Source organism: Crotalus tigris, unplaced genomic scaffold, assembly GCF_016545835.1.
Source record: "Crotalus tigris isolate CLP2741 ecotype Arizona unplaced genomic scaffold, ASM1654583v1 scf7180000023720.1715460, whole genome shotgun sequence".
Lineage (NCBI taxonomy): Eukaryota > Metazoa > Chordata > Lepidosauria > Squamata > Viperidae > Crotalus > Crotalus tigris.
In genome coordinates this window covers 760,574-785,328 of record NW_024100139.1, presented here as the reverse complement: position 1 = coordinate 785,328, position 24,755 = coordinate 760,574, and the positions used below count along the sequence as shown (strand labels likewise).

The window sequence follows — 24,755 nt, the reverse complement described above, 5'->3', positions numbered from 1 at the left end:
TATTGTTTAAAAAGCTGAATTTGGCTTATCTACTAGTATTTCTTCAACTCAGCCAATTAAAGCCATGCTTCCACTGCTGATCTGGAAAAAACTGGATCAAAAGAGTCATGAACCATGTGTGTTACTTTAAATAATTCACTTTAAACTTTTAAATCTAAAACATGCAATGTATACATTTTAACATCAAAGTTGATTTTAATTCAGAGAAATGTGAAATCTAGAGACTAATTGCATTTTGATTCACATGTTAGAATGGGAATCATGTAAGGTGGTTAAAAATGTGGATTGAACAAAATTCTTGAGTTTTGCTAAATATGAGCATAATGAGCCAATGAGCATAAACTGTAGTAGAAGGTTTTTCTTTTTTGTTTTAAATCATTGCTTCTTTAACAAATCTTGTAGTGGTGAAAGTTAATGCTTACAGGTCTCATCCTGTTGGCAAACAGTCCCTGTGCAATGTCGGCTAAATGCGTTAATTTATTTCTGAAAAGGAAAAGGTTTGTTTTAATTGCCATACCTAGCGTGGTGCTATTTCTGTACTTTTCTGCTGAGGGTGGATTTCCAGTAACCAGATCTTGTAGTGCACTGTGGGAGATCGTGCCCATTAATTAATTAGAGGTGAGTGAGTGGCTGGATTGCCTTGTTGACCTCTTGGGCGGCAGGCAGGATCTGAGGCATCCAGGAGCACTTCTGCTACCCTGGCTGAGCCCAGGGGTGTAAGATTAGGAGAGGATGGTTTTGATATAAATACTGTGTATATTTTACTGTGTTTCACTCTGTCCTGTGCAAGGGCAGGATACAGATTCTGTTCTTAATTAAGAGTTGCCAATATCCATTATGCCTGTTAGGATAACAAAGTTTTAAAGCAATAAAGATGAAGATAAAAAGACAGTGGGAGCATAATTTATTTCCCCAAAGAGGTCTGTCTGAATAAGCAAGCCCGGGAGTTGAATGTCGTTGGACCTGTGGTGGACGATCCTGCTCTAATGGCTGGCCTGGCTCAGGCCTTTTTTCCATCTTCCCTCGGTTTGCCAAAGGTCAGAAGAGGAGCCACAGCCATACATGCTTTCGTGACCCTCCCCACAACCCCGTTGCATTACACCATGTATTAATTCACTGCCTTGAAGAAAAGCGGAAGCTCATTCTGGTTTTTTCGTTTGGGCAGCTGAAATTCTGTTGGCAGAGAAATTCTGAGAGTTAAAGTCCACAAGTCTTAAAGTTGCCGAGTTTGGAGACCCCTGCATTAGAAAGGGGGGGGGAAGACTTTTACTTTCATTGCTGCCTTTGTTGGGCTGTACCAGTTGTCCTCGCCATTGTTTAGGTACGGCATGGCTTGTCTCAGATTCCACATTCAATTCCCCATTGCTGTAGTGAGAGGCTTTGTCAGCTGGGGCTAATACATTTTGGGAGGGATTCAAAAAAGTGGGTTTAGCCCTGAGATTACTCACTCCTGAATTGTGTAGAGTTTCAGAATATCTGCTGTTTGTTTTGAGATGATGTGCTTCCTCTTGAGTCTCATGGCCTGCCCTTCATCTATCCCTAAATTTCTGAAGGAGCTTCCTTTCCCTGGGCCAAAAGATCTATCTGTGCAGATAATTTCCATTTTTCTTTTGAAAATGAGCTTGTTTGCTACCCAGAAGGAAGAGGAGCTCTCTCTGGTGGGGCCCTAATTTTGGAATGCCCCCTTGCCTTTTATTATTTTGGCATCAAGTTGAAACCTTTCTTTTAAAGTGTTGTAATACAAATGAGGCGTTCCATTTTTGCATTTAAGTGTGCATTTTAATACTTGTAATATCAGTCTCCCGTTTTATTTCATGGGGTAGCTTGAATGTTGCGGTTGTCTCCTGGCCTGGGATGCCTTGTCTTTGTGTTCTGCCTGGGGCTGGCAGTGGCAGAGCTGCTGGTGCTGGGACATCTGTGGAACAGAGGGGGGGGGGGTACGCTTTCAGTCTGGTGTTACACATTTGGGGGGATGCTTGTTAAGTAGCAAAATGGATACCTTAAACCTTAAACCCCGTTAAAATAGGAAAATATGCTTAATTTGTCAAGAGGGGCTCTGCAAGGTATACGGCAGCCATTCATATCCCCAAACTGCCTAGAGCAGTGGTTCTCAACCTTTTTAATGCCGCGACCCCCCAACCGGTCGTAAGTCGAGGACTACTCAACTGGTGCAACACCGTTTGCAGAATGGGACTTTTAGCGGGCTCAGCAGGGCAGAGACAGCCTGGACAATTCCTATTGGCTTTTGAAAGCCAATAGAATTAGACTCTATTCAAGAGAGTCTATTCTATTGGCTTTCAAAAGCCAATAGAATCAAAGGGAGTAGCACAGCTAAGGAAAATGGCAGACTGCGTTGTTTGGCGACCCCCGTGAAATGGTCGTTCAACCCCAAATGGGGTCCCGACCCACAGGTTGAGAACCACTGCACTAGAGAAACCCCAAACAGCAAGATGGAATAAATAATAAACATGATCAATAAACAATTAAAACACATTGAAGAAGCATCTGAAATGTCCACCCCTGCCCGTTCCAGGGGGAGTGTTGGAGTCACTAGTGCAGTGCTGAACAACCCCCCGGCTTCATACCATTTCCAAATCTCTTGAAACGTGTAGCTTTGAAAATGACTTATTTTTTCCCCAGTCGCATCTCCCTGCCCCACCAGAGCCGGGAGACAGAGAATGTCCCCTCCCTCAAGGAGGTCCATCTAGTGGGGCCACAAAAAAAGGGCCTTTTTTGTGGTGGCTCCCTCCCTCCCTGGGGAATAGGAAAGATTGGCCTTGATATTCTTTTGAAAAACCCTGAAGATGTGGTCTTGCCCCAGGAACCCCAGGGTGACATGGAGCCCATCACGTAATTTGTTGGATTGTTGTCACGAAGGGGGCGAGGGGGTTATTCGGTTTTGTATTTGGGGTTTTATTGCTGTAATTTGCCCAGGGTCGCCGTGAGTCAGTTGGTGGGCCATTTAAAATTTCTTAATGAATAATAATGAATTGAAAAACTATCACAACTGTTGCCAGATAGGTTTCTTTAGAGTGCTTCCCTTGAATGAAGGCCAGTAGATTTTTTTTCCCATGTCCTGGACATAATCAGAGTGTAAAGGCCAGGGTGAGTCACTTGTGCTTTTTCCGCTTTCTGCTCTGTTGTTTGTTTTCCTTTAAATATAGACTGCAGATGACATCGTCGAGGGAGATGGTATAGTTGGCAGGAGAGCTGTCTAAAGTCTGGCAGAGGAGCAGCACACGTCCCCTGAACTCAGCGCCCTTTGGCCCCAGTTCATGGTGACATCTTATCCCGGGGAGGCTGGTACAGCGTGGTGTTCCAACTGAGCTCAACACCTGTCTGACTCAAGAGGAACCCGATGTCCCCCAGCCTTCCTCCGGGCCCTGGATTGGCCAGCAGAGGGGCAAGGCTGGTGTTGATGAGCAGCCCCTTGCAGGCAGGGCCCAAAGAGCACTGGGTTTGCAGAGGGCAAGAGCCTTCACCCCATGGGAGACCCTGCCTCCAAAGAAAGATCAGTGGAAAAGGCCAGAACAGAACCTCCTGTGCAGAGGAGACCCTTCCTCCGGGCCAGCTGCCCAGGGTGAGAGGGTTTGGGGGGGGGGAAATGTAACCCCTGATCCTCTGTCCAAGAAAGACAGGCCGTAGTAGTTGCGTGACACAAAGAGCTGTTACTAAGACTAAGGACTTTGATCCCTTGGGAACACTGGAATGTTCAGTACTATTATTAAATAGGGGGGGGGGGTGTTTTACTCCGAAGGCCTCCTGTGAATCAACATTTCTGTGGGAATGATAAGCTTTTTGTTTATACTATAACTTGGACTAAATCTGATCTGAAGGCCATTAAGGGCTACCATTTTGCGCAAATCAGCTTTTTTCTTGCTAGCTCTGTCCAGAGACAAGAGCTTATGCTGTGCTGAGAATACATAAAGGTCTCTCTCGGGGGATTAAATAGTTCTGAATGTCGTATATCGTGGTAAATCAGTACTTTAGAGCAGTGTTTCTCAACCTTGACCATTTTAAGGCATGTGGACTTCAACTCCCAGAATTCCACAGCCAGCAATGCTGGCTGTGGAATTCTGGGAGTTGAAGTCCACATGCCTTAAAATGGTCAAGGTTGAGAAACACTGCTTTAGAGAATGAGACTTTGGCTATGACCTATACACTCCATCATTTGCATTGGCTTATGTGTCCCTAAAATGTAGATTCAAGGGTAAGTTTGGTGTGGCAGTTGAAGGCTCCAGGCTAGAAACTGGGAGCCACAAAGGTCTTTACATAAAGCCAGCTGGGAGACTTTGGGCCCCTCGTGCTCTCTTAACTCTGGGAAAAAGAAATGGCAAAGCGTTTCCAAAAATCTCTCCAAGAAAACCGTATAGACTTGACCAGGCAGTTGCCAGGAGTCAGTAATGCCCTACCAAAACAAACCAAAATATTCATTCAGATGTTATGAAAATGGTTTCTCTTTTTTTAAATTCTGGAAGTTAGAGAAGGTGGCTTTAATGTTTTAGTTTATTTAATTCCATAAAGTGTATGGATTTCTTGGATTAATTAAAGAGGTTATGCTTACTATTCCATGAAAACTACCTTTATACTAGCATAATTGGCACCCCTTACTCACTGGAGCGTTTGGGGGTCCAACTAATTTGGAAGTATGAAATTTCTTCCCTTGTAGGTTAAAGACCCCGGTGGGATGAATACTGCAGATCACTTAATAGGATATCAATCAGAATAGAGTTGGAAGGGACTTTGGTGGTCTAGTCCAGGGCTTTTCAACCTTTTCACCAACTGTTCCAATTTTTAGGCTATGGCAATATTCGAGTACCACCTAGCAAGGTGTCAAAAACTTGATGACCAAAAAAAAACAAAAAACCTGTTCAAACTCGCAATTGCACTGAAATGTCTTATGACCATTTTTCACACTTATGTCCATTGCAGCATGCCCAGGGTCATGTGATTTATGTTTGGATGCTTGGGAACTGATTCATATTTATAATGGTCACAGCGTTCCAGGGTCATGTGATCCCCTTCTGCAACCTTTTGACAAGCAAAGTCAATGGTAGGGCTGCTAGGGGCCAAGTGCTAAGGCGGGACTTCCTTCCTTCCCTCCTTCCCTCCCTCCCTCTTTCCCTCCCTCCCTCTTTCCCTGCGTCCCTCTTTCTCATGCCCACCTCCTTCTGAAGGAAGAATTTGAACCCCCCCCCATATTTTCATTCTTCCATATATTCATCGAACAAGGAAAAGCCTCCAGAGACAGAAAAGTGAAGCTGCTGAGGGAATTAGCTTAAAAAGGCACATTCCCCTTTAAGAATTAGCTACTGCAGGGTTTTTCAACCCTTGGTACGGGTACCGCCTGTGGTACATTGGCATCTGGCAGGGGGTACGCAACCATCCTGGAAAAGTGGTAGTGGGGGAGGGGAATGAGCTGAACCGGTGGCAGCACCACACAAGCCTGAGCGAGAGATTGCTGGAGCTGCAGGGCTGTCAGGGCTCAGCGGAAGCACCAGGATCAGTGCCGCTTTCCAGTTGATCGGCGTTTCTGGGCTGTCAGGGCTCAGTGGAAGTGCCAGGATCAGTGCCAGGCTCCACTGGGTCATGTGAAGTGACCAAAACCTGCTGCAACCACCCAGCAGATGGGGGGGGGGATAAAAACCAAACACCCCCTACCCCACTCCCACTGCCAATTCTCAAGAGAAATGCTCACAATGAAAACCTCGGACAGGAGGAAGAGCGCGGCTGGGTGGGCAGGCAGGTGTCTTGCTCGGCACTTTTTTCAGTGCCATTGTAACTTCGAACAGTCACTAAGTGAACTGTTATAAGCCGAGGACTACCTGTACTTTATCACTTTTTTCCTTTTTTTTTTTTTGGGGTCATCAAGTTTTTGACACCTTGCTAGGCGACTGGTGGTACTCGGATGTTGCCATATCCTAAAAGTGGTACAATGGGTGAAAAGGTTGAAAAGCCCTGAGCTACTGGCTAGAAAGGAAAGTTAAGGAGCACAGCCGGCACTTAAGGAAGAAAAAAAAATGTAGTAAGTATTGGCTGCCAGCTAACGCAACCTCCCCAAATGGCTCCATTCATAAGTAAAGGAATGCTACAGGCAAAATCCATCCAGGAGAAAAATACTTCAAAATTCCTTGCAGCAAAACTTACAGCTAACAATAGCAGAACAATAGAAGCTAACAAGAGACATCAGCCATCAGCCAAATAAAAATTGCCAAACACTCCTTAAGAACACAAAGCCCTCATTGCACAAATCCCAGAACTTCAAAGTCACAAAAGCACATAAGAATCCTTCCACTCTCCATCTCCCTCCATGTCTTATCTCCAGCTGATGCTACCTTTCTTCATTCCTCCAGGAGGGCAACCCCTCCCCTGCTGCATTTCTTGCCTGTTTGTTGCTGCCAGCACAGGTGGTTGCCACAAAAGTTGTAGATCGGCTCATGGCCGGACTTCTTGGACTCCTTGATCTCCTCTCCTCTCCCCCCCCTCCTCCTCCTTCCTCTTCCGTGCAGCTAGAGCTGACTCCACATCTTCCTGTGGCTGCTTCTTTTTTTTTCCCCTCTCCCACCCAAACTGCTTCCTTTTATAGCCTCTCCTGTCTCCACCCCCTCCTCCTTTTTCATGGGGGAGGGTGAGGCCAGAAGTGAGCCTGGGGTGAGGCTCAGCCTCAGCCACTCTCCAGCTCCAGAGGACTCTCTCACTGCAAGTCCTTCCCTGTGCTGGCTCTTTCCTTCCCCCACTACACTTGGCTAGGCAAGGCTGCGTACCACCTGCCACTCATTAATGTACCACAAGTGGTACGCGTACCACAGGTTGAAAAGCCCTGCTCTAATCTATAAAGGCTCTGCTTCCAGCAGCTGAAACTTATGCCGTACAATTCTAAGGAGATGAAGTTGACATTCTTCATTAGCTCTTATTCTAGCCAGGTCGCAACACGCTAAGGCTTGCAAGTGGGACCCTATTGAAGCAGATCTTCCCCGTGGTGGCATCTGTCTTGTAGAATGATTTGCCCAAGGCAAGCATGTTTTGACAGAGATACAGTACTTGAGAGATGGCATCTAGTCTTTGTTTAAACATCTCCAGCAAAAGAGACTCCACCATCTCCCAAGACACTGAACGTCTGCTACTGTAGGTTGTTTTTCCTTTTGTTCATCTGAAGTCAGTTTCCTTATAACTCGTCCTGACTTCTCCTGACACGTAACATTTCTCTCATCTGTCTTGTCTTCTCTAAGCTAAACATATCCATGTCTCCGATTGTTCCTTAAACAATATTCCTTCAAGACTCTTTATCATCTAGGTTGCTGTCTTCTGGGAACTCTATATTTTATCAACCAGCTTCCTAAAATATGATGTGCAGACGTGGCACAATATGTCAAGTGTGATTGGACCAGTTCAGAATTGAAAGGACGGAGGACTTGTCTGGAGTTTGACATTTGATGGTGACCATAATTGCATTTCCTTTTTTTCAGCTTAATCACACTTTTAGATCATGTTCAGATTGTGGTCCGTCAAGACAACTAAATATTTTTTGATGTTCTGCTACCCGGTGTGATTTCAACCATCCCATACTCATGTCCTCAATTTTCTTACTCAAACATGGAACTTTGTTTTTGTCCCAAACAATTTTGCTGACTTTTGCCCATTGTTCTAATGTCTCAGATTCCTCCTGAATTTTGATACTGTCCTTTAAGCTGTTTACTATCTTTCCTATCTTCATATGCCATCCACAATTTAACACTCATATTTTCTAAACCTTCAACCAAGTCACTTGTAAAAACATTGAACAGCATAAGGCCTAAATCAGAAATTTCTGGTATTAACCCCATCTTCCAACTTAATGTGGCATGACTGATATAATTGCCAGATATAATTGTTCAATCAAATCTGTAACCTGTTAATAGTAGTGTCATCCTGCCTACATGTTGCTTGGAACTGAAAGGAGATTTGTTTGAATGCTTTTACGAAAAAAAGACATACTACTTCCATCACGATCCCATGGTCAATTTCATTTCATCCATTGTTTTTATATTACTGTTATTGTAACCTGCTTCATGGTTCACATAAATGTCTAATAGTCTTTAATTTGTGTATATGTGTGTGTGTATACACCTGTGTGCAGTAAGTCATTTAAAGTTAAATGGATTTTCTCTCAAGTAAGCAAATGTAGAATTGTAATCATAGCCCAGAGGATAAAAAATACAATGTGTGAAACCGTGGGGTAGATTATTTTGTGCATTTAAATTGGGAATATGAAACATTCAGTTATTTACTTTAGCCATTAGTTTACACACTTTTAGTTACAAAACAGCAGGCACAAGAAGGCTTACAACAAAACAAAAGAAAACATTATTACTATGAAATTCATGAATATGCAATAAATGCTTACAGAACAGACAAAGCAGTACAAACGTCTTGTCAGTTTAGACAGCCTTCAAAGGACTTTCACGGTAGGTCAGGACAAATGTTTGGCAGCAGCATTGGCCCAGTGCAAGTTCGTATTAGCTGTCCGTGGGTGCTCCTATGTCTTAAATGTCTTGCTGAGAAGGTGTGGATGGAAGATCTGGAGGTCTGTTCCTGTCAGTAAAGTTTGGGAGTCACAAAGGACATGAGAGAATAACTTGGAAAGAAGGAGGGGCTCCTCCCCTCCTCCCCCTCCCCTCCCTTCCGTGTTGGGAAGTGGTGCTTTTTTCCTGTAGGAAAGCAAACACCAGAAGACGGCCAGCCTGGGTGCAGGAGAAGTCTTGGATGGGATTGTCCCAGCCTTCAGGGTCCATCCTCTCGCCTGGTGAAAGCGCTTGGATACTCTAGAGATCGATCGATCGGGTACCTAAATCTATTGGCATGTAGGCTGTTTTCATTCCCCCATCTCTCAGTAAGACAGTGGATGCTGTGGCTAACCTGAACCTGCTTTTCTTTGAGAATAAAGTGTTGTTTAGATGCCCCGTATTTCACCCGTTTCCTAGCCATCCTTTAGCTCGGGGTCTTTCCAGGAGGGCTTACAGCAGTGGTTCTCATCAACCTGTGGTCTGTGGACCCCTGGGGGTGTGTGATGTCCTCACAGGGGCTTGAAGAAATGTTATGATTTAAATAGTGGATCTTGAGGGGTCTGTGGCCACAAAAGCTATTTAAAGGGGCCCTGTGGTGAAGAAAAAGTTGAGACTTAGAGCATTAAAACAAAAGAGTGGATGCAATTGGACAGTGTCTGTTCCAGTGGGCTTTTGGTGCCTAACATTTTCTATTGCTGTTTTTCCGACCTCCATTAATATTTTTCTCTGTTCAGGAAGATGATCCGGAGCCTGCTGCTGTTCCAACCTTTTGTGGGAGTTAATTGGTTTATAAATCAGTGCCAGGCTTTTGTCTGCTTAGCGGCTGCTGCAGTCTCAGTGGCTCCCTGCCTGAAGCATCTCAGCCAGTTGCAAAGTGCAGCTTCTCCCGCTGGCTGGTGTGACTCCAGTGACCCAGCCCAGCCCCCTCTTCGGAGGCTGCTGCTTTTGGCACATGCTGCCGGCAGTGGCCCCGGGCGGGCGGGTCTGGAGCTGGCAGGAAGCCTGGGGGAAGTGAGCAAGCCTCGTCATGAGGCCCATCGCTCCTCCTGCTCAGTTGCCTGCTGCGCCTGCCTCTCTTAAAGAAGGCCGGCTCTGTGATTTGCTGAAAAGTCACCTCTCCATCTCGGATGGTGGGGCCTCCTTAAGAGGGAATCACTGGAATCTGAGCCAGCTTTTCTACTCCACAGAGCGGCTTTCTTAAAGAAAAAGTGTGCTGGTAGTGTGCTGAGGCTGCACTTCCTAAGAACCGGGGACCTTATTTCTGAGGCCTCTTTGGGTCTCCCACACTGCTTTTCTTCTTCTTTGTCATCATCGGCGTGGTCCTCCTCCTCTCCTCCTCCTCACTGTCCTCATGATGAGTCAAGGGTATGGCAAAATTACTCTCCTGCTGACTTACTTTTTCTCTCAATTGTAAATGCAAATTTTACCTCCGAGTGTTTGAATAGGGAAGCGTGTGATTCCAGGTACATTACGCAATGTTACGGTTCCAGTTATAGGATGGTCAGAGTTTGTATCTGCCTTGAAAAGTATACGATAAAAAACAGGGTTCTTTTAACGGTGATCCAGTGTGTCTCCTCAGTATGTGCCAGCCTGACCTGTCTGGCTCTGATCAAGGCATTGGTGAGGAGAGGTTGATCTCAAGCCAAAATAACCCAGGAGAACGCCTGCGCAGGGTGGGATTGGCAAAGATCTCTCTTTCCATAAAGAAAAAAAAAAGTTCACAAATTTACCGCTTAGTAGGCATCGTGTAGGGGCTTTCTACATTCAGACACAGGGAGCTGGGTCCTCTGTGTCTCTGGGAGAGCTTGGAAGGACAATACGACCATCCTAATTCTTCCCCATTTTTAAATTATGAAAGCAGAGTGTGCGATGTATATAAAAAAATGGGCATCGCTTCCGTTGAACCATCCTAGCTCCCATCTTGCCTTTTTTGAGCACTCCATACAGACACCCCTGAAAGGGAGTAACTTTTCAGGGGGTTACTGTAATGGCAGTGAAACTTGAAATGGCCCGGCCTCTTGGGCAGCGCCTCAGGAAGATGCTTTCCCCCCCCCCCCAGCCTTGCCTTCCCCCTGCCCCCCCCCCCCCCGATCGGGATGAGGGGCTGGGGGCTTCTGCTTGCATTGTAGCTTTCTGGATGTTGGATAATAACATTTTTATTTTATTATTTTGTTTTATTTTGTTCTACTTTGTTTTATTTTTTGTTTTGTTTTGTTTTATTATTTGTTTTATTTTATTTATTATTTTATTACTTTACTCTACTCTACTTTACTTTACTATTTATTTTATTTTATTTTATTCTGATGAACTGTTGGAAAGTACCAGAGGACATTAGTTGAAAAATGTCTCCTCCCATTGATTCATTCAGTGCGCCAGATCGCTGCTTTGAAAGGAAAGGGCTGTTTCTCGAAAATGGCGTGAGCCGAGCGGCAGCCAGTCAGAGGCAGCCTTTCGGTCTCTATTGTTGGGCAAGGGTTAGCAGCCTGCAAAAGTTTCTGGGAAAGAAAGAGCGGTCCCAAGAGGTAGCCAGGAGGATTTAAAGAGGAGTAGCCGGTTGTGAAAGGAAGCGGTAAAGATACAAAAAGCAAGGGGAGGATTGTGCCTCAAGGGATGGACGGAGCTTTTATACAGCACCAAGAAATGCCCTGCCTGTAAAAAAGCAGCCCTGAACTCCCGTCCTGACGTGCCAAGTTTATTTGCTCATTTCTTTGTTTCAGTATGAAGGGAAGCTTTTCATTCTGAAGCCTTCTCCCCTCCACCCTCCGTGGGCCTGAATGACATAATGGGCCTCAGGCCTGGGCGGCCTCAGGCTGTGGGTGCAGATTTGCCCGAGGTAGGACTAACCAACCAAGACTCTGCAGACTGAATCCAAAAAGACACCCACAGTGCTCTAGGGCAGGGGTTCTCAATCTTGGCAACTTTAAGACTTGTGGACTTCAGTTCCCAGAATTCCTCAGCCAGCTTTGCTGGCTGAGGAATTCTGGGAATTGAAGTCCACAAGTCTTAAAGTTGCCAAGGTTGAGAACCCCTGCTCTAGGGAATACTTCTTCTTATTATCTACTTATAAGAACGCTGTAGCCTTTCTCTTCAAATGCAGATCTCGTACTTGGATAATTAAAATCTGATTAGCGAATTGATTGTCCTGATTTATCAACATCGTAATCAAGTGCTAATGATCAGAAAGTTGGAAAATCCTTTGTGTGCCTAAAGTAAATTGTGATCAGTTTATTTTAGAGGTACAGAGAATCTGACTTAGTCAAGCCAGTGGGATTCTTGTACATAAAACACAACATTAAAATAAGTTTAAGTAAAAAACACAGAATATAATAATGAGCTTGGGCAGCAGAGGGATTTCTGTTCCTTCCAGTCTTCTCTCAGACTCCAATTCTGGAATCACGTCTACTCTCAGAAGGAAAGACAAAAATAAATTTGGTGAATTGTTATCACTTCTAGATGTCAGGTTCGTGAGGTTCAACCTGATATTGCAACACCTGATGCTTCTGCTTGCTAGGTCCCTGAGACCTTGTATCCTATGGACCATTCAGCTGGTAATATTATAGTTTATTAGGCTGAATATAAGGTGAAGTGAGGAAATTGATAGAAGAAATTTAATGACAGGAAGAATGTGGAAATGTGGACTTCTCATTAACCGTGGAGAACAAAACAACAATTAAAATGAAATGTGTTAGATCAGTATATCCTAGGTTGTCATAGAACCGTACAGTTGAAAGGGATAGAGGCCATTAGTCCAACCTCTTAGTGCAGAAAGTGCTTTGCATTTTTATTTATTGGTACGATTTAGAGGCTGATTATCATCTTCTGCTTTGATTCAGATCCTAGGCAATCCTAGGTGAAAGCAGCTACTCAAGTGAAGGATTCGAGTATCATTCAACCTGGGAATGGAACGGAACAGACTGAGCTCATCATGAGATGCTGTCTGTAGGGTCCAGTGGAGAAAAGCAGAATCGGGGCACCTCAGCTGCCACCCTGAACCATAAACTTACCACTCCTGTTTTAGATTGTTTTGTTGTATGAACTCTGTGCTTTATTTGAGGTTGAGTCTGTTCTGAAAACTCAAAAGTAAATTGAATAAACTGTATTTAATTAATCACAAGTAAGCACATTGTGCAGCCACAACCAATGAAGCCTCAGGAGGATAAGGTAAATGGGAAGGTTTTCCCTGTCCAATTGTTTCTGACTCTAGAGAAGGGTGCTCATCTCCGTTTCTTAGCCGAGAGAGCCAGTGTTGTCCGAAGATATTTCCCTGGTCATGTGGCCAGCATGACTGTATGCCAAGGTGCACAGAGCACATCTACTCACCAAGTGGTGCTTATTTAGCTACTCGCACTTGCATGCTTTCGAACTGCTAGGTGGACAGGAGCTGGAGCAGGGAATGGGAGCTCACTCTGTCACACAGTACTTGGGTCTCAAACTGCCAAGCTCAGCAAGTTAACCCCTGAGCTATTGTGCCTTTTATCAGGAGGAAAAAAATGGTAGTTATCTCCTTCCTGTTTTGGAAGAAAGGCAAGATAACAACATTTACCCCATCCAGAGACAATTCAGGAGCCGGTTTGGCCTAGTGCAGTGGTTCTCAACCTGTGGGTCGGGACCCCATTTGGGGTCAAATGACCATTTCACGGGGGTCGCCAAACAACGCAGTCCGCCATTTTTTTCCCTTTTCCCTAGCTGTCCTACTCCCTCTTATTGGTGGCCACACCCACTTGGGGGTCACCACAACATGGGGAACTGTTTTATGGGGTCACGGCATTAGAAAGGTTGAGAACCACTGGCCTAGTGGTTAAGGCATCGGGCTAGAAGGCAGGAGATCCTGAGTTCTAGTTCGCCTTAGCCATGAATGCCCACTGGGTGATTTTGGGCCAGTCACTCCTCTCAGGCCAATCCACCTCACAGGGTTGTTGTAGGGAAAATAGGAGGAGGAAAGTGTGTTGGATACGTTTGCCACTGAGTCATTTTTAAAAATAATAAAGACAGGATACAAATGTATAAATAAATTCTCACATGATTACAGTGTGAACCAGGGGATGAAGAGACCCGAATGCATATATACTTAAATGTCATCTGGAGAGGGGAAAAAGCTCAGATCTCCAGTGCCAACAAAACCCCAAATTTATCCTTGCCAGCTCTGAATTTGTAAATGTAAAACAAAAGAAAACATAGCCAAGGACCTCATAATTTATAACAAAATACATATGTAAATAAAACTTTATGATTATGTTCCTTTTTCAAAAAAAAAATCCTTTCTAAAATGATCCGTGAGGTTGAGGGAGAGACGGGTTGTCCATCGCTATCAGCGTTTCTCAATCTTAACAGCGTTAAGATGTCTGAACTTCAGCTCCCCAAATTCCCCATTCCTGCGTCCTCCCTTCTTCAAGATTTGAATAGTAGTAAGAAGAGGGACAAAGGTTGATCAGATTTGCAGTTAAGCACAGAACTGGGAGTGGGGTTTGATGGTGGGGGAATTCTGGGAGTTGAAGTCCACCCATCTTCAAGTTGCCGTGGTTGAGAAACACCATGACAGGAGAAGACATAGAAATGAGTTTTGGGTCCTGCAAACCGAAATGTGTTTGCACTTGGTTTGCTTATGAGACAAACTCAGAGATCTGCTTCTGAGAGAGAAAGGTTTTTTTCTTTTTTCTTTTAAATTTTTATTTTTTAAACCAACAAAACAAGACAAAACAAAACATAACACACATACACACACAGTGTGTGCTCTTCCTTTTTTTAAACAGCAATTTCGTAACGGTAATCTATTATTTACATTTTCCCCCCTTATTCTTTTTTTTTTATTGAAAAGTTTTATACAAGTTTTAAACAATATCCCCCCCTCCCCAAAAAGTAACCCCCTCCCTCCCTCCCCCCCTCACTTCCCAGAACTGGTTACAGGGTTACTAATAAACAAACAAATTCTAAATAAACTTATCCAACTATACAAATAATAAAATCGATAATATACTTTAACTCAAATACAAAAAAAATGTAACAATATAAGCATTTCCAAATTAAAAACTATAAATAATTCATAATCTGCATAATGCATTTTAAACCCATATCATAACCCATATTTACTTCTTTAGATATATTTGTCATTGTCCCGTTGTTCCTTGTTTGCATTTTTCTTCCTTCATACTATACTTCATACTAAAAATAATACATATTAGTATTACTATACATTATTATACACACATTTTCCACTTTTAACCTTTCTCCTCTATTATTTCTAGTCTCCAACCAATCATACCACTTATTCCATATTAAATAGTACTCTGTGTCTTCCTTTTCTTTTATCTCTTTTGTTAATTTATCCATCTCAGCACAGTCCAGGATTTTCCTTATCACTTCTTCCTCTGATGGTATATTCTCATTTTTCCAAAACTGTTTGTATGCTATTCTTGCTACCGTTATTATATTAGAATTAAATACCGTATTTCTTTACTATATTTTCTGTTTAAAATACCCAGCAAAAAGATCTCTGGTTTACAGTCTACGGGTTGGTCTATTATTTCTTTGATCCATCTTCTTATTTTAGTCCAGTATTTTTTTGCAACTGGGCATGTCCACCATAAATGATAATATGTTCCATGTACTTTTTTACATTTCCAACATGTTGGCGAATTGTTCTGGAACATCTTAGCAAGCTTTGATGGTGGAAGATGCCATCTGTAAAACATCTTCAACTGGTTTTTCTTGAATGCCGCTGACATAGTCAATTTTATGTTTGTTTCCCATATTTTTTCTCATTTCTCCAATTCTATATTATATCCGAATTTTTTTGCCCATCTAATCATTGTGTCTTTGACAACCTCGTCTTCCATTTTATATCTCAATAGGTATTTGTATAAATTGCTAATTAATTTTATTTCTGTTCCATGTATAATCTAATCCAATTCTTGCGGCTCTTTTTGTATTTCATATACCGTATTTTCCGGTGTATTAGACGACTCGGCGTATAAGACAACCCCTGACTTCGGAGCCGATTTGCATGCTTAGAAAGTCGTCTTATATGCCGGAAACTACCGTAATTTCCGGCGTATAAGATGACTCGGCGTATAAGACAACCCCTGACTTCAGAGCCGATTTGCATGCTTTAGAAAGTCGTCTTATACGCTGGAAAATACGGTAATTTTTTGTCCTCTGTATATTTGGATTGAATTTGTGAAAATGTCCACCTGTCAATCTTTCTGCCTATATCTTGTTCCAATTCTTGTTTTGTTTTCAGATTTCCCTGTTCGTTTACTAATTCCTTTTATCTAATTATCTTATTTATATCCAGTATATCCTGAGTGTTTCAGAGCTTCTGTTGGGGATAACCACATTGGAATTCTTATATAATGTTTTTGTTTTATTTTTTCCCAAGTCTGTAGCAATGCATTCCTAACTATGTGTCTTTGAAAGTATCTGCATATTTTGTATTTTTCGTCCCGTAGGAACGCATGCCACCCCACTTGCAAGTCATGTCCTTCTATTGTTAAAACTCTGGTATTTTTCAATTCCATCCATTCTTTTAGCCAAGTTAGGCTCGATGCTTGGTAGTATGTTTCCCACTCTGGTAATGCCAATCCCCCTTTATCTTTTATATCTTGCAAGAATTTTAATTTAATCCTGGGTTTTTTCCTTTGCCATATAAATTTTGTGACCAATTTATTTAATTCTTGAAATAATGTTTTCCCTAATTTTATTGGAATAACTTGGAACAGAAATAATATTTTTGGCAATATATTCATTTTGACCGTAGCGGTCCTCCCTAAAAATTTGTAGATTTTCCCAATTTTCTAAATCTTTTTTTATCTGGTGTAATATTTTATCATAATTATCCTCCTTGATCGAGGAACACTTCGCTGTAAGCCAGATCCCTAAATATTTTATTTTCTTAGTTATACTTATCTTTGTTATCTTCCAGTTCACTTTTCTGTGCCTTTATAAGATTTTTAGTTATTAATTTGGATTTATTCTTATTAATCTTAAGTCCGGCTACCTCACCAAATTCTTCTATTTTTTTAATCAATTTAAGGCCGGTTTCTAATGGATCTTCCAAAATAAATACCAAATCGTCAGCGAAGGCTTGGACCTTATATTCTTCCTTCTTAATTTTTAAACCCTTTATTTCTTGGTCCTCTCTGATTTTTGTCAGGAGTATTTCTAATGATAAAATAAATAGAAGAGGGGAAAGTGGGCATCCTTGTCTTACTCCTTTGGTTATATCAATTTTTTCTGTCATTTCATCATTTATAATTACCCTAGCTGTTTGTTTAGTATATATTTTCTCAACCATCTTTCCAAATTTTGTCCCAAAATCCATATAGTACAATTGTGTTATAATAAACTTCCAATTCAGATTATCAAATGCCTTCTGGGCATCAAGAAAAACCAGTGTAGCTTGTCTTTCAGGATGGACTTCATAAAATTCTAAAGTATTCATTATTATCCTCATATTATTTTTTTATCTGTTGTCCTGGTAGAAATGCATTTTGATCTGGCTGGATGTAATTATTCAAAAATTTTTAAATCCTTTCTGCTATTATAGTTGCAAATTATAGTCTGTATTCAGTAGAGAAATCGGCCTATAATTTTGAATTTGTTGCAGGTCTGAGTCTTCCTTAGGGATAAGAGTGATGATTGCTTCAGTCCAAGTTGTCGATATCTTCTCTCCTCCAGCACTTCCTCATACATCTCCAACATTATCCATTGTAGTGACTCTTGTGTATTTTTATAAAACTCAACCGGAATTCCATCTGGGCCTGGTGATTTATTGTTTTTTTTTTTTTCAATGCTGTTTCTAGCTCTATTGCGGCTATTGGTCTATTCAACATTTCCTTTTGTTCTTCGGTGATTTTACCTGAGAGACAAAGTTAGCAAGAGACACCTGAAGAGCCCCCCAGGGCAGGAGCTCCAGGGTGCCTGGAAGGCCAGAGGAAAAAGCTCTTCCAGGTGTTTGATCCTCCTGTCCCTCATTGCTTGGTGGAGCTCAATAGAACTGCCGTCCACTTCATGTGAAGATACTGATAGAAGCAGAAGATTTGCTGAAATTTGTGTTTGGATTTAGAAGAAATATTTTAGAATAGATACAGGTACAGGTAGTCTTCGAGTTACGGAGCCTGCCCATTCCACTCGTAACTCGAAAACTCGTGGGAATGAATTGCGTACCTCAAACAAGATCAGTGCCTTGCTCATTAAAACTCATGCGGCTTGTTAAGTGCACATGCGGTATCTCAGGGTGGGAAAGGCCATGGAGGGGCCTAGTGATGGAACAGGCCCCCAATGCCTCCCCAACCCACTAAGACAGAGGCCCCCAATCTTTTGGGCACCAGGGACCAGTTACATGGAGAAAGGTTTTTCCGCGGACTGGAGAGTGTGTGGTTTTATGTGCTGCCTGCATCCCACGGATGGGGCTTTGCTTGTTTGTGCAATCCGATTACTGGTCCACTAAGATACCGCCTGCTTCCCCTCCCCTCCTGCCATGCCAGACTCATGCAGTTAGTGCTGCCGCCTGGATCTCAGTCTGGGGAATGCTTTTGCGCTGCCCCTGAGGCCCAATCCAGGCTCCGGAGGCATTTTCCAGGTTGCTGCCGCCTGGAAATGGGCTGCCAGAGGGCTACGTAAGCATCACCTGGCCTCAGATCCGGGCGACAGCGGCCTGGAAAAGGCCTCCGGAGCCCCGATCCAGCCTCCGGACGCATGTGGAAGCATCCCCCGGCTTCGGTTCCGTTCTCTGTTGCAGAGGCCTAAAGTTCCATGAGGTCACATGAGATCAATAGCGTGAGATCTCGCCCCATTGATCTCACGTGATCTTACGTTACTTTAGGCCTCCGTTCTCCGCGAACGCACCGAAGGCCTTGAGCAGCCAAGAAAGCAAAGGATCTCGATCTTGGCAGGGTGAGTATTGACTGCCTGGTGCCGAGAGAGAGCCGGGCGGGGGTGGGGAGGGAATAACCGGGGTGAATGTTGCAGAGCCTCTGCAGTCGCTCGGAAGGGTGAACGGCTGCCGTGGTGCCCCAATATTTGTAATTTTGGGACTTGCTTGTGAGCACTAGGGGGCGCTCATCACGTAACTTTGAACGAGCGTTAAGTGAACGCTCGTAACTTGGGGATTACCTGTAGTCCCCAACTTACAACCATTCATTTAGTGACTGTTCGAACGGAAACAAGTGAGTTATGACCATTTTTCATCCTTATGAACGTTGCAGGGTCCCCAGGGTCCCGTGATCAAAATGGCATGCCTTTAAGATGGCTGCAACATCCCGGAATCAGATGATCCCCTTTGTGACCTTCTGACAAGCGAGTTGTTAACAACCCAGTTACTAACCTAACAACTGCAGCGACTCCCTTAACAACTGTGGCAAGAAAGGTCATAAAATGAGGCAAAACTCACTTAACAACTGCCTCGCTTAGCAACAGTCATTTTGGGCTCGTAAATTTTGTGGTCATAAGGCGAGGACTGCCTGTATGTGCCCAGTTGATTTTGTTCAAGGAGGAAGGGTTCGTTCTCCGGCCTGCTGCTTCTCTCCGGGCTCCCTCCCTTCCGAATCATACGGGCCCTTGAATGCTGCTGGCAATATTTGGCGACCAGAAACCAACTCCTTGTTTTCTTCAGCCAAACTCAGCCGTGGCTTTCTGGAGAGTGACGTCCTTTCTCATCAGGCTTCTGGTGTGGTTTTTGGCCCCTTGTCTGGCGCCAGCTCAGATACCTGCCACGACTTGCAATCTTGGGGAGACGAGGGTCCTCCCGATGAACCTTCTGTGCTGTTGCCTGCCCTGCTTGGTTATCAATATGCTGCTGATTCCCATTCCTTCTGTCGCTGGAAAATGTTTGCAGAGAGGTTGATTCTCTGGGCCTGGGCCAGGGGGGCCTCACAGTGCCTGGCGTGAGAATCCCTCACTGGCCTCCAGCCGGCCTCGGCTGGACAAGAAGGCATTCTTTGGCCCTGGGAGTGCCGCATGCGTTACCGGGTCTTGCACGCCTGCCCAGAACCAGCCAGGCTGTCATTTACTGCAGTGCAGCGTTGAGGCGAGAATTGTCTCCCCTCCTCCTGGCCAGCCAGCCTCACTCACCTCCAGCCCGGCTTTAGGGGAGAGATGCCTGCAGCTGGCCAGACGAGCCGCTGCTGACCGTGGGGCTTCCCTCTCGCCCCAGACTCTTCCGAGAAGCAGCCCAGCTCCCATGGCAGCCCCCCGGCTGAAGCGGGGCCGGCGCACGTGTGTGTGGGGGAGAGGAGCATTTGCTTGTCTCTGCAGAAGGATGTGACCCGGTACCTGTTTGTTTGCACTAGTTGAGACCATCCTAAGAACAAGAGGCAAGGCCAGTCGGAGGACAGACCTGCAGGAGAACTTGGGAGCCGTGACTGCGCCTCCTCCTTGCCTCCCCCTCCTTTCCCGCTGCCGGAGCCAGGGGGGGAAAGAAGCAAGAGAGAGAGAGAGAGGAACTGAGTCTCAGCCTGACAGCCCAGGATGTGTCAGTCAAGCGCCCTGCAGGGACCAGAGCTGCACTCAGGGAAATGGTGAGATGCTGCAAAGCTTTACCTAACCCTCCTCCCTATTGCTGCACCCTCCACAAAGTTAGAATTCATGTCCGGAGGCTGCGCTCAGGAAACGCTGGCGGTGGTGGTGGTGGCGGTGGCGGCAGCTGTGCCGGGGAGCAGCATCCACAGCTGGAAAGCCCAGGCCCAGCTGGGAGCATCCCAAATAGGAAAGCCCGTTTCAGGTACTGTCTGGCGTCTCCGGCTTTGCGAGGAGGAGGGGGGGGAGGAAGGGTGGGAAGACTGGCAGGTGCCCACCAAGCCTTTGTTTGGCCCAATTGCGGTGACAAACCTCTGGATTCCCTCGATTGGCACAGGAAGGAGGGGCATCGCAGGTCTCTCAGGCCCTTTGGGGGGTGGAACAAGAGGGGCTGGGCCTCACCTGGGGACGGAGGGGGGTCTCTGGGAAACGAGGCCCTGCCTGGAGAGCCCGGGTCCTTTTTTTCAGGCAGCTCTCAAGCCGCCACTCGGCAGGGATTGGCTGTGATTGTCTGCAGTGAAAGGGGGAAAGATGGAGCCAGAAAGCGAGCGAGCGTGATGCCTCTCAGCTCTTACCATTGTCTCCTGCCTGGCTAGCTTGGGGGTGGGGGTGGAGAAGGAGCAGGGGGGGGGAGAGGAAGGAATGAGCAGGATGCAGGAGGTCCCTTTCAGCCTCCTTCCCTTTTTTGGGCTGAAACCCAGTGGCCCCCTCTGGGGCTGGGGGCTGTGGCTGAGGCTATTGCTTCAGTCCTCAGGGATCCAAACTAGTTAGATCCAAACTAGCTCTTCTCCAGGCTTTATTCTTGGGATAGATCCCTGATGCACTTTCCAGACGTTCTTTCTCCCGAAGGGGTTATTTCTCTCTCAGTGACAGTGCTCTTTGCAAGTCTGCCCTAGGTGGGCATTGGGCCGGCCGTTGAGGCTTGAAATACAGCTTTGCTTCTCATTTGTAACTAATACATGCTAGAAGAAGAGCGAGCGCTGTCTTTCCAAATAAAATAAAAATGAACAACTGGATGGAATTTGCTAGTGGGGCTCTTTGTTTGGGTCAATTTAAGCTTAATCCAGCCTTTGTCTCTTTTTGTTATGAAGAGTTTGATCCGGAGATCAGATGTTTCAGAAGCCCTGTGTGAGTCAGGGTTTTAAACTACTTTCCTGATTTAAAGCAGTGCTGTTAGTAGTCCCTACAGGATGACTGAGTACCTCCGTTCTTTTTTTCTGTTGGAACTTGTTGCCTGCTGAGAGGAAGGGGGTACCTGAGTCTTGCTGGTTTTCTTGTGGGTTTTAGGGGACCCACCTGGTCCTAATGCAGATCTTGCTGCAACCTGATTCTTTACAGTGCTGGCAACTTGCAGGATATCCTAGTGAGGTTTTCAGCTCTTCAGGGGAAAAGAGACAAACCCTCAGACTGGTCTCCATACTCTTGTTCTACAGAACATTCCCCGATTATCCCTGCAAAGGCCAGCAGGAATGTAAGTTCTTAATAAACCACAGGGAAAGAGGCTTTGGCTTCATCCTGTAGCAGAGTAGGTAAAATTCCCCAGGCAGAAGGATTTGCCACTTCCTGTACTGTCTTGTAGCTTTGTCTTTGCTGCAGACAGTGGCAAAACTGTCCTCCCTGGTGGGATATATTTGGAGGGGCTTCTATTATCTTTCCCACCCGGTACTGCTTCTTCCTCCTGGACTCGGGGGGAGCTTCCTTGAGGCCAAGACCGTCTGAATCATGGCGAATTGAGCTGCTCTGCTTTGCTGGGGTTAGTTAGGCCAGCTGGTGGGAGTGGCCCCGTTTTGGGAGAAAGCCTCAGGAGGCAAAAGAGAGCCCCCCCCTACCCCCCACCCCCGACACCAGGTTGGCTGACCATCTTGTGTGTCTGTAATTCCACAGGTTGCAATTTCCCCAGCTGGCCCTGAGGCGGAGGTTGGGCCAGCTGAGCTGTATGTCTAGGCCTGCTCTGAGACTCCGTTCTTGGCCTCTGACTATTCTCTATTATCTCCTGCCTTTCGGTGCTCTTAAACCTTTGACCAGAGTGAGATGGAGGCCTGTGAGCCGGGTAAGTGCTTGTGAGTTTGTCTTGTGCTTGTGCGGCCCTGTTGTTGTGGGGGGGGGCGGGGGGGGCTTTTGGTAGGCCAGAGGAGCTGAAACAGGGATGGCCGCTGAAGGGTGAGGATGCCTGAGGAGGCTGTCTTTTCCTCTCCTCTTGCACCTTGCCTGACTCCATTATGTCTTTGCAAAAGGGACCTCCAGGGGTGCCTCTGCCTGGAAACTGCTGGCACAGTGGGAGAGAAAGTCATGCCAGCCACTGTCCTTGTCCTGGGCAGCTAGAGATGGTTGCCACCTGTCTTTAGGCTGCTCAGAATTGCGCCACGGAGAGGTAAAACGCCTTGGCTTTGGGAGCTGCAGGACATGCCTGCAAATGGATCCAGAGGCTCCCACTTCCTCTCCCAGCACCCTTGGGGCTTTCTTTGCGTGGCCCTGGACACCTGGGTATTACTTGAGAGGATGCAACTCCCCGTCCTTGTGGGGAACTATCCTTCTGAAGGCATCTCTGTAGGGTCAAGGGCTTTTTCTGCAGGAGGTTGTGGTCACAGCTGTTCAGTTCGTTCCTTTTAATTATGTAGAGATATTGGTATTAAGTAAATAATTTACATGAAAAGCAGGTGTGATGGCTGGCTGTTGCTTTTGTTTCGGACTTCCCAAAGCGGTTGCTCTTTCCTTGTTTGTTTTCTATCTGTCTTAGGGTGCTGCTGTTTCATCTGTGAAATAGAAATTAGGACAAAAATTTAACAAAAAGAATCCGAAGTACTCCCAAGAAATAATGCACAATATATCAGTTAGCAAACTCTAATACCACATACCAGTTTATACATTCTAAACGTTTAAGTTTCTTATAATTTCACACCCACATTTGAGTAGTCTTATCCATTTTAGAATGCATTGGGGAGGGGGAAGAGGTGAGGAAAATATTGCACTTTCTTTGTTTGTCTCTTCTTGTTTTGGAGTTGGTGTAATTCATGAGAGAACCCATGGCACACTCGTGTCAATTACAAGAGTTAGTGGACCAGAGGAATGCTGTGGTTATAATTTACTTGGACTTCAGTAAGGCATTTGATAAAGTAGATCACAACCTACTACTTGATAAGATAGAAAAATGTGGGTTAGACAGCATCACCACCAGATGGATCTGTAGCTGGCTGACCGGCCGTACTTAGTGCGTGGTCCTCAATGGAACTGCATCTACATGGAGGGAAGTGTGTAGTGGGGTGCCTCAGGGCTCTGTTCTGGGCCTAGTGCTCTTCAACATCTTCGTCAATGATTTGGATGAGGGGATACATGGGGAACTCATCAAATTTGCAGATGACACCAAGCTGGCTGGAATAGCCAACATTCCAGAAGACAGGCTTAGGATACAGAAGGATCTTGACAGACTTGAACATTGGGTGCTATCCAACAAAATGAAATTCAGTGGTGGAAAAAGTAAGATTCTGCATTTATGCAAGAAAAACCAAATGCACAGGTATAGTATAGGGGGCACCTTGCTCAATAGTTGGTTACGTCTGATTGCAGAGATCTGTGAAGAGTGTTATCAGAGTGTTCCAGTTAGCGATCCATGCAATATACGCTCCATCTTTTGAACTTCTGGCTTGAGCCCAAGGTGGAGGCCTCCAGGAACTCGGAGTTTGCTATCTGTGTTGCTGCCCAAGTTAGAGCTTTGCCCATTGACTGTTATCAACAACCTGCCAAGGAGTTATGATCTTTCGGCCTTCCCTTCTGGAGAGCCAGCCGGCCTGCCTGGCTGGAGATGATGTACTGAGAGATTAAGAGGCTGAGAGGTTTTCTTGCTCTCTTGCAGTTCCACACACTTTAGACTCTGAGATTTGGTCCCTGTTTTTTTGCTGCTGTTTGAGGGTACATTTTTATTATATTTGACATTCTTGGGCCCCTTTCCCACGAAAGCCATCCCCGGGGAGGGGCAGTTGGATCCACATTGAGTAGAGAATGATGCTTTTTGAGATTTCCTTGAGGTGCCTGTTCTCCCAGCCCATGTGCCACAGTTCATTTGGCATATTTGAATTTGTTGTTGTTAATTGCGAAGTCGTATCTGACCCATCGCGACCCCATGGACAACGTTCCTCCAGATCTTCCTGTCCTCTACCATTTTCTGGAGTCCATTTAAGTTCACACCTACTGCTTCAGTGACTCCATCCAGCCACCTGATTCTCTATCGTCCCCTTCTTCTATTGCCCTCAATCTTTCCCAGCATTGGGCCCTTCTCCAGTGAGTCCTTCCTTCTCATTAGGTGGCCAAAGTATTTGAGTTTCCACTTCAGGATCTGGCCTTCTAAAGAGCAGTCGGGGTTGATCTCTTCTAGGACTAACCGGTTTGAACGCCTTGCAGTCCAAGGGACTCGCAGGAGTCTTCTCCAGCACCATAGTTCAAAGGCCTCAATTCTTTTGCGCTCATATTTGAATTTAAGGACCTTTAAAGCAGACCCTGATTCCACAGGGACTTCAGAGAATGGAGCAGTTTGCATGCAGCCATTGAACAAACGTTGGTTTATCACATGAGAGCTTAGCTGCCACTTCCATCCATTGCACCAGGAACTTGGCAGAGAAATAGATCATCTAGGTAAGCGCTTAAAATAAGCTGAAACCATCCAGTAGACTGAGCCCGATAAATAATGGAGGTTGGTATGCCTGTACT

At 45.1% G+C, this 24,755-nt stretch overlaps 1 protein-coding gene and 2 long non-coding RNA genes across 9 annotated transcripts in view; 2 read left to right on the top strand and 1 right to left on the bottom strand.

The window, feature by feature from the left end:
- PISD (phosphatidylserine decarboxylase) overlaps positions 1–24,755 on the top strand; it is a 52,046-nt gene that overhangs the window by 12,924 nt on the left and 14,367 nt on the right. Inside the window, exons 1-3 of one of the 7 annotated variants that reach the window (XM_039321167.1) lie at positions 8,400–8,820; positions 19,829–20,056; positions 21,939–22,104. The exons of 1 other annotated variant lie outside the window; for it this stretch is intronic. In XM_039321167.1, the coding sequence (XP_039177101.1) occupies positions 20,007–20,056; positions 21,939–22,104 (216 nt within the window). In that variant the 5' untranslated portion in view covers positions 8,400–8,820; positions 19,829–20,006. Of the gene's footprint in view, positions 1–8,399; positions 8,821–8,879; positions 9,909–18,668; positions 20,260–20,699; positions 21,808–21,938; positions 22,105–24,755 lie in introns of those variants that run through there. 5 more of the 7 variants (XM_039321166.1, XM_039321165.1, XM_039321168.1 and 2 more) reach the window with 5 other exon arrangements.
- Positions 888–6,396, bottom strand: LOC120297929. Its single transcript, XR_005553925.1, has 2 exons — positions 6,336–6,396; positions 888–1,915 (listed from the first exon to the last, which is right to left on the bottom strand). It is a non-coding gene; the product is annotated as an uncharacterized LOC120297929 (long non-coding RNA).
- On the top strand, positions 10,654–12,657 carry LOC120297930. The gene is made up of 2 exons (XR_005553926.1): positions 10,654–11,376; positions 12,377–12,657. It is a non-coding gene; the product is annotated as an uncharacterized LOC120297930 (long non-coding RNA).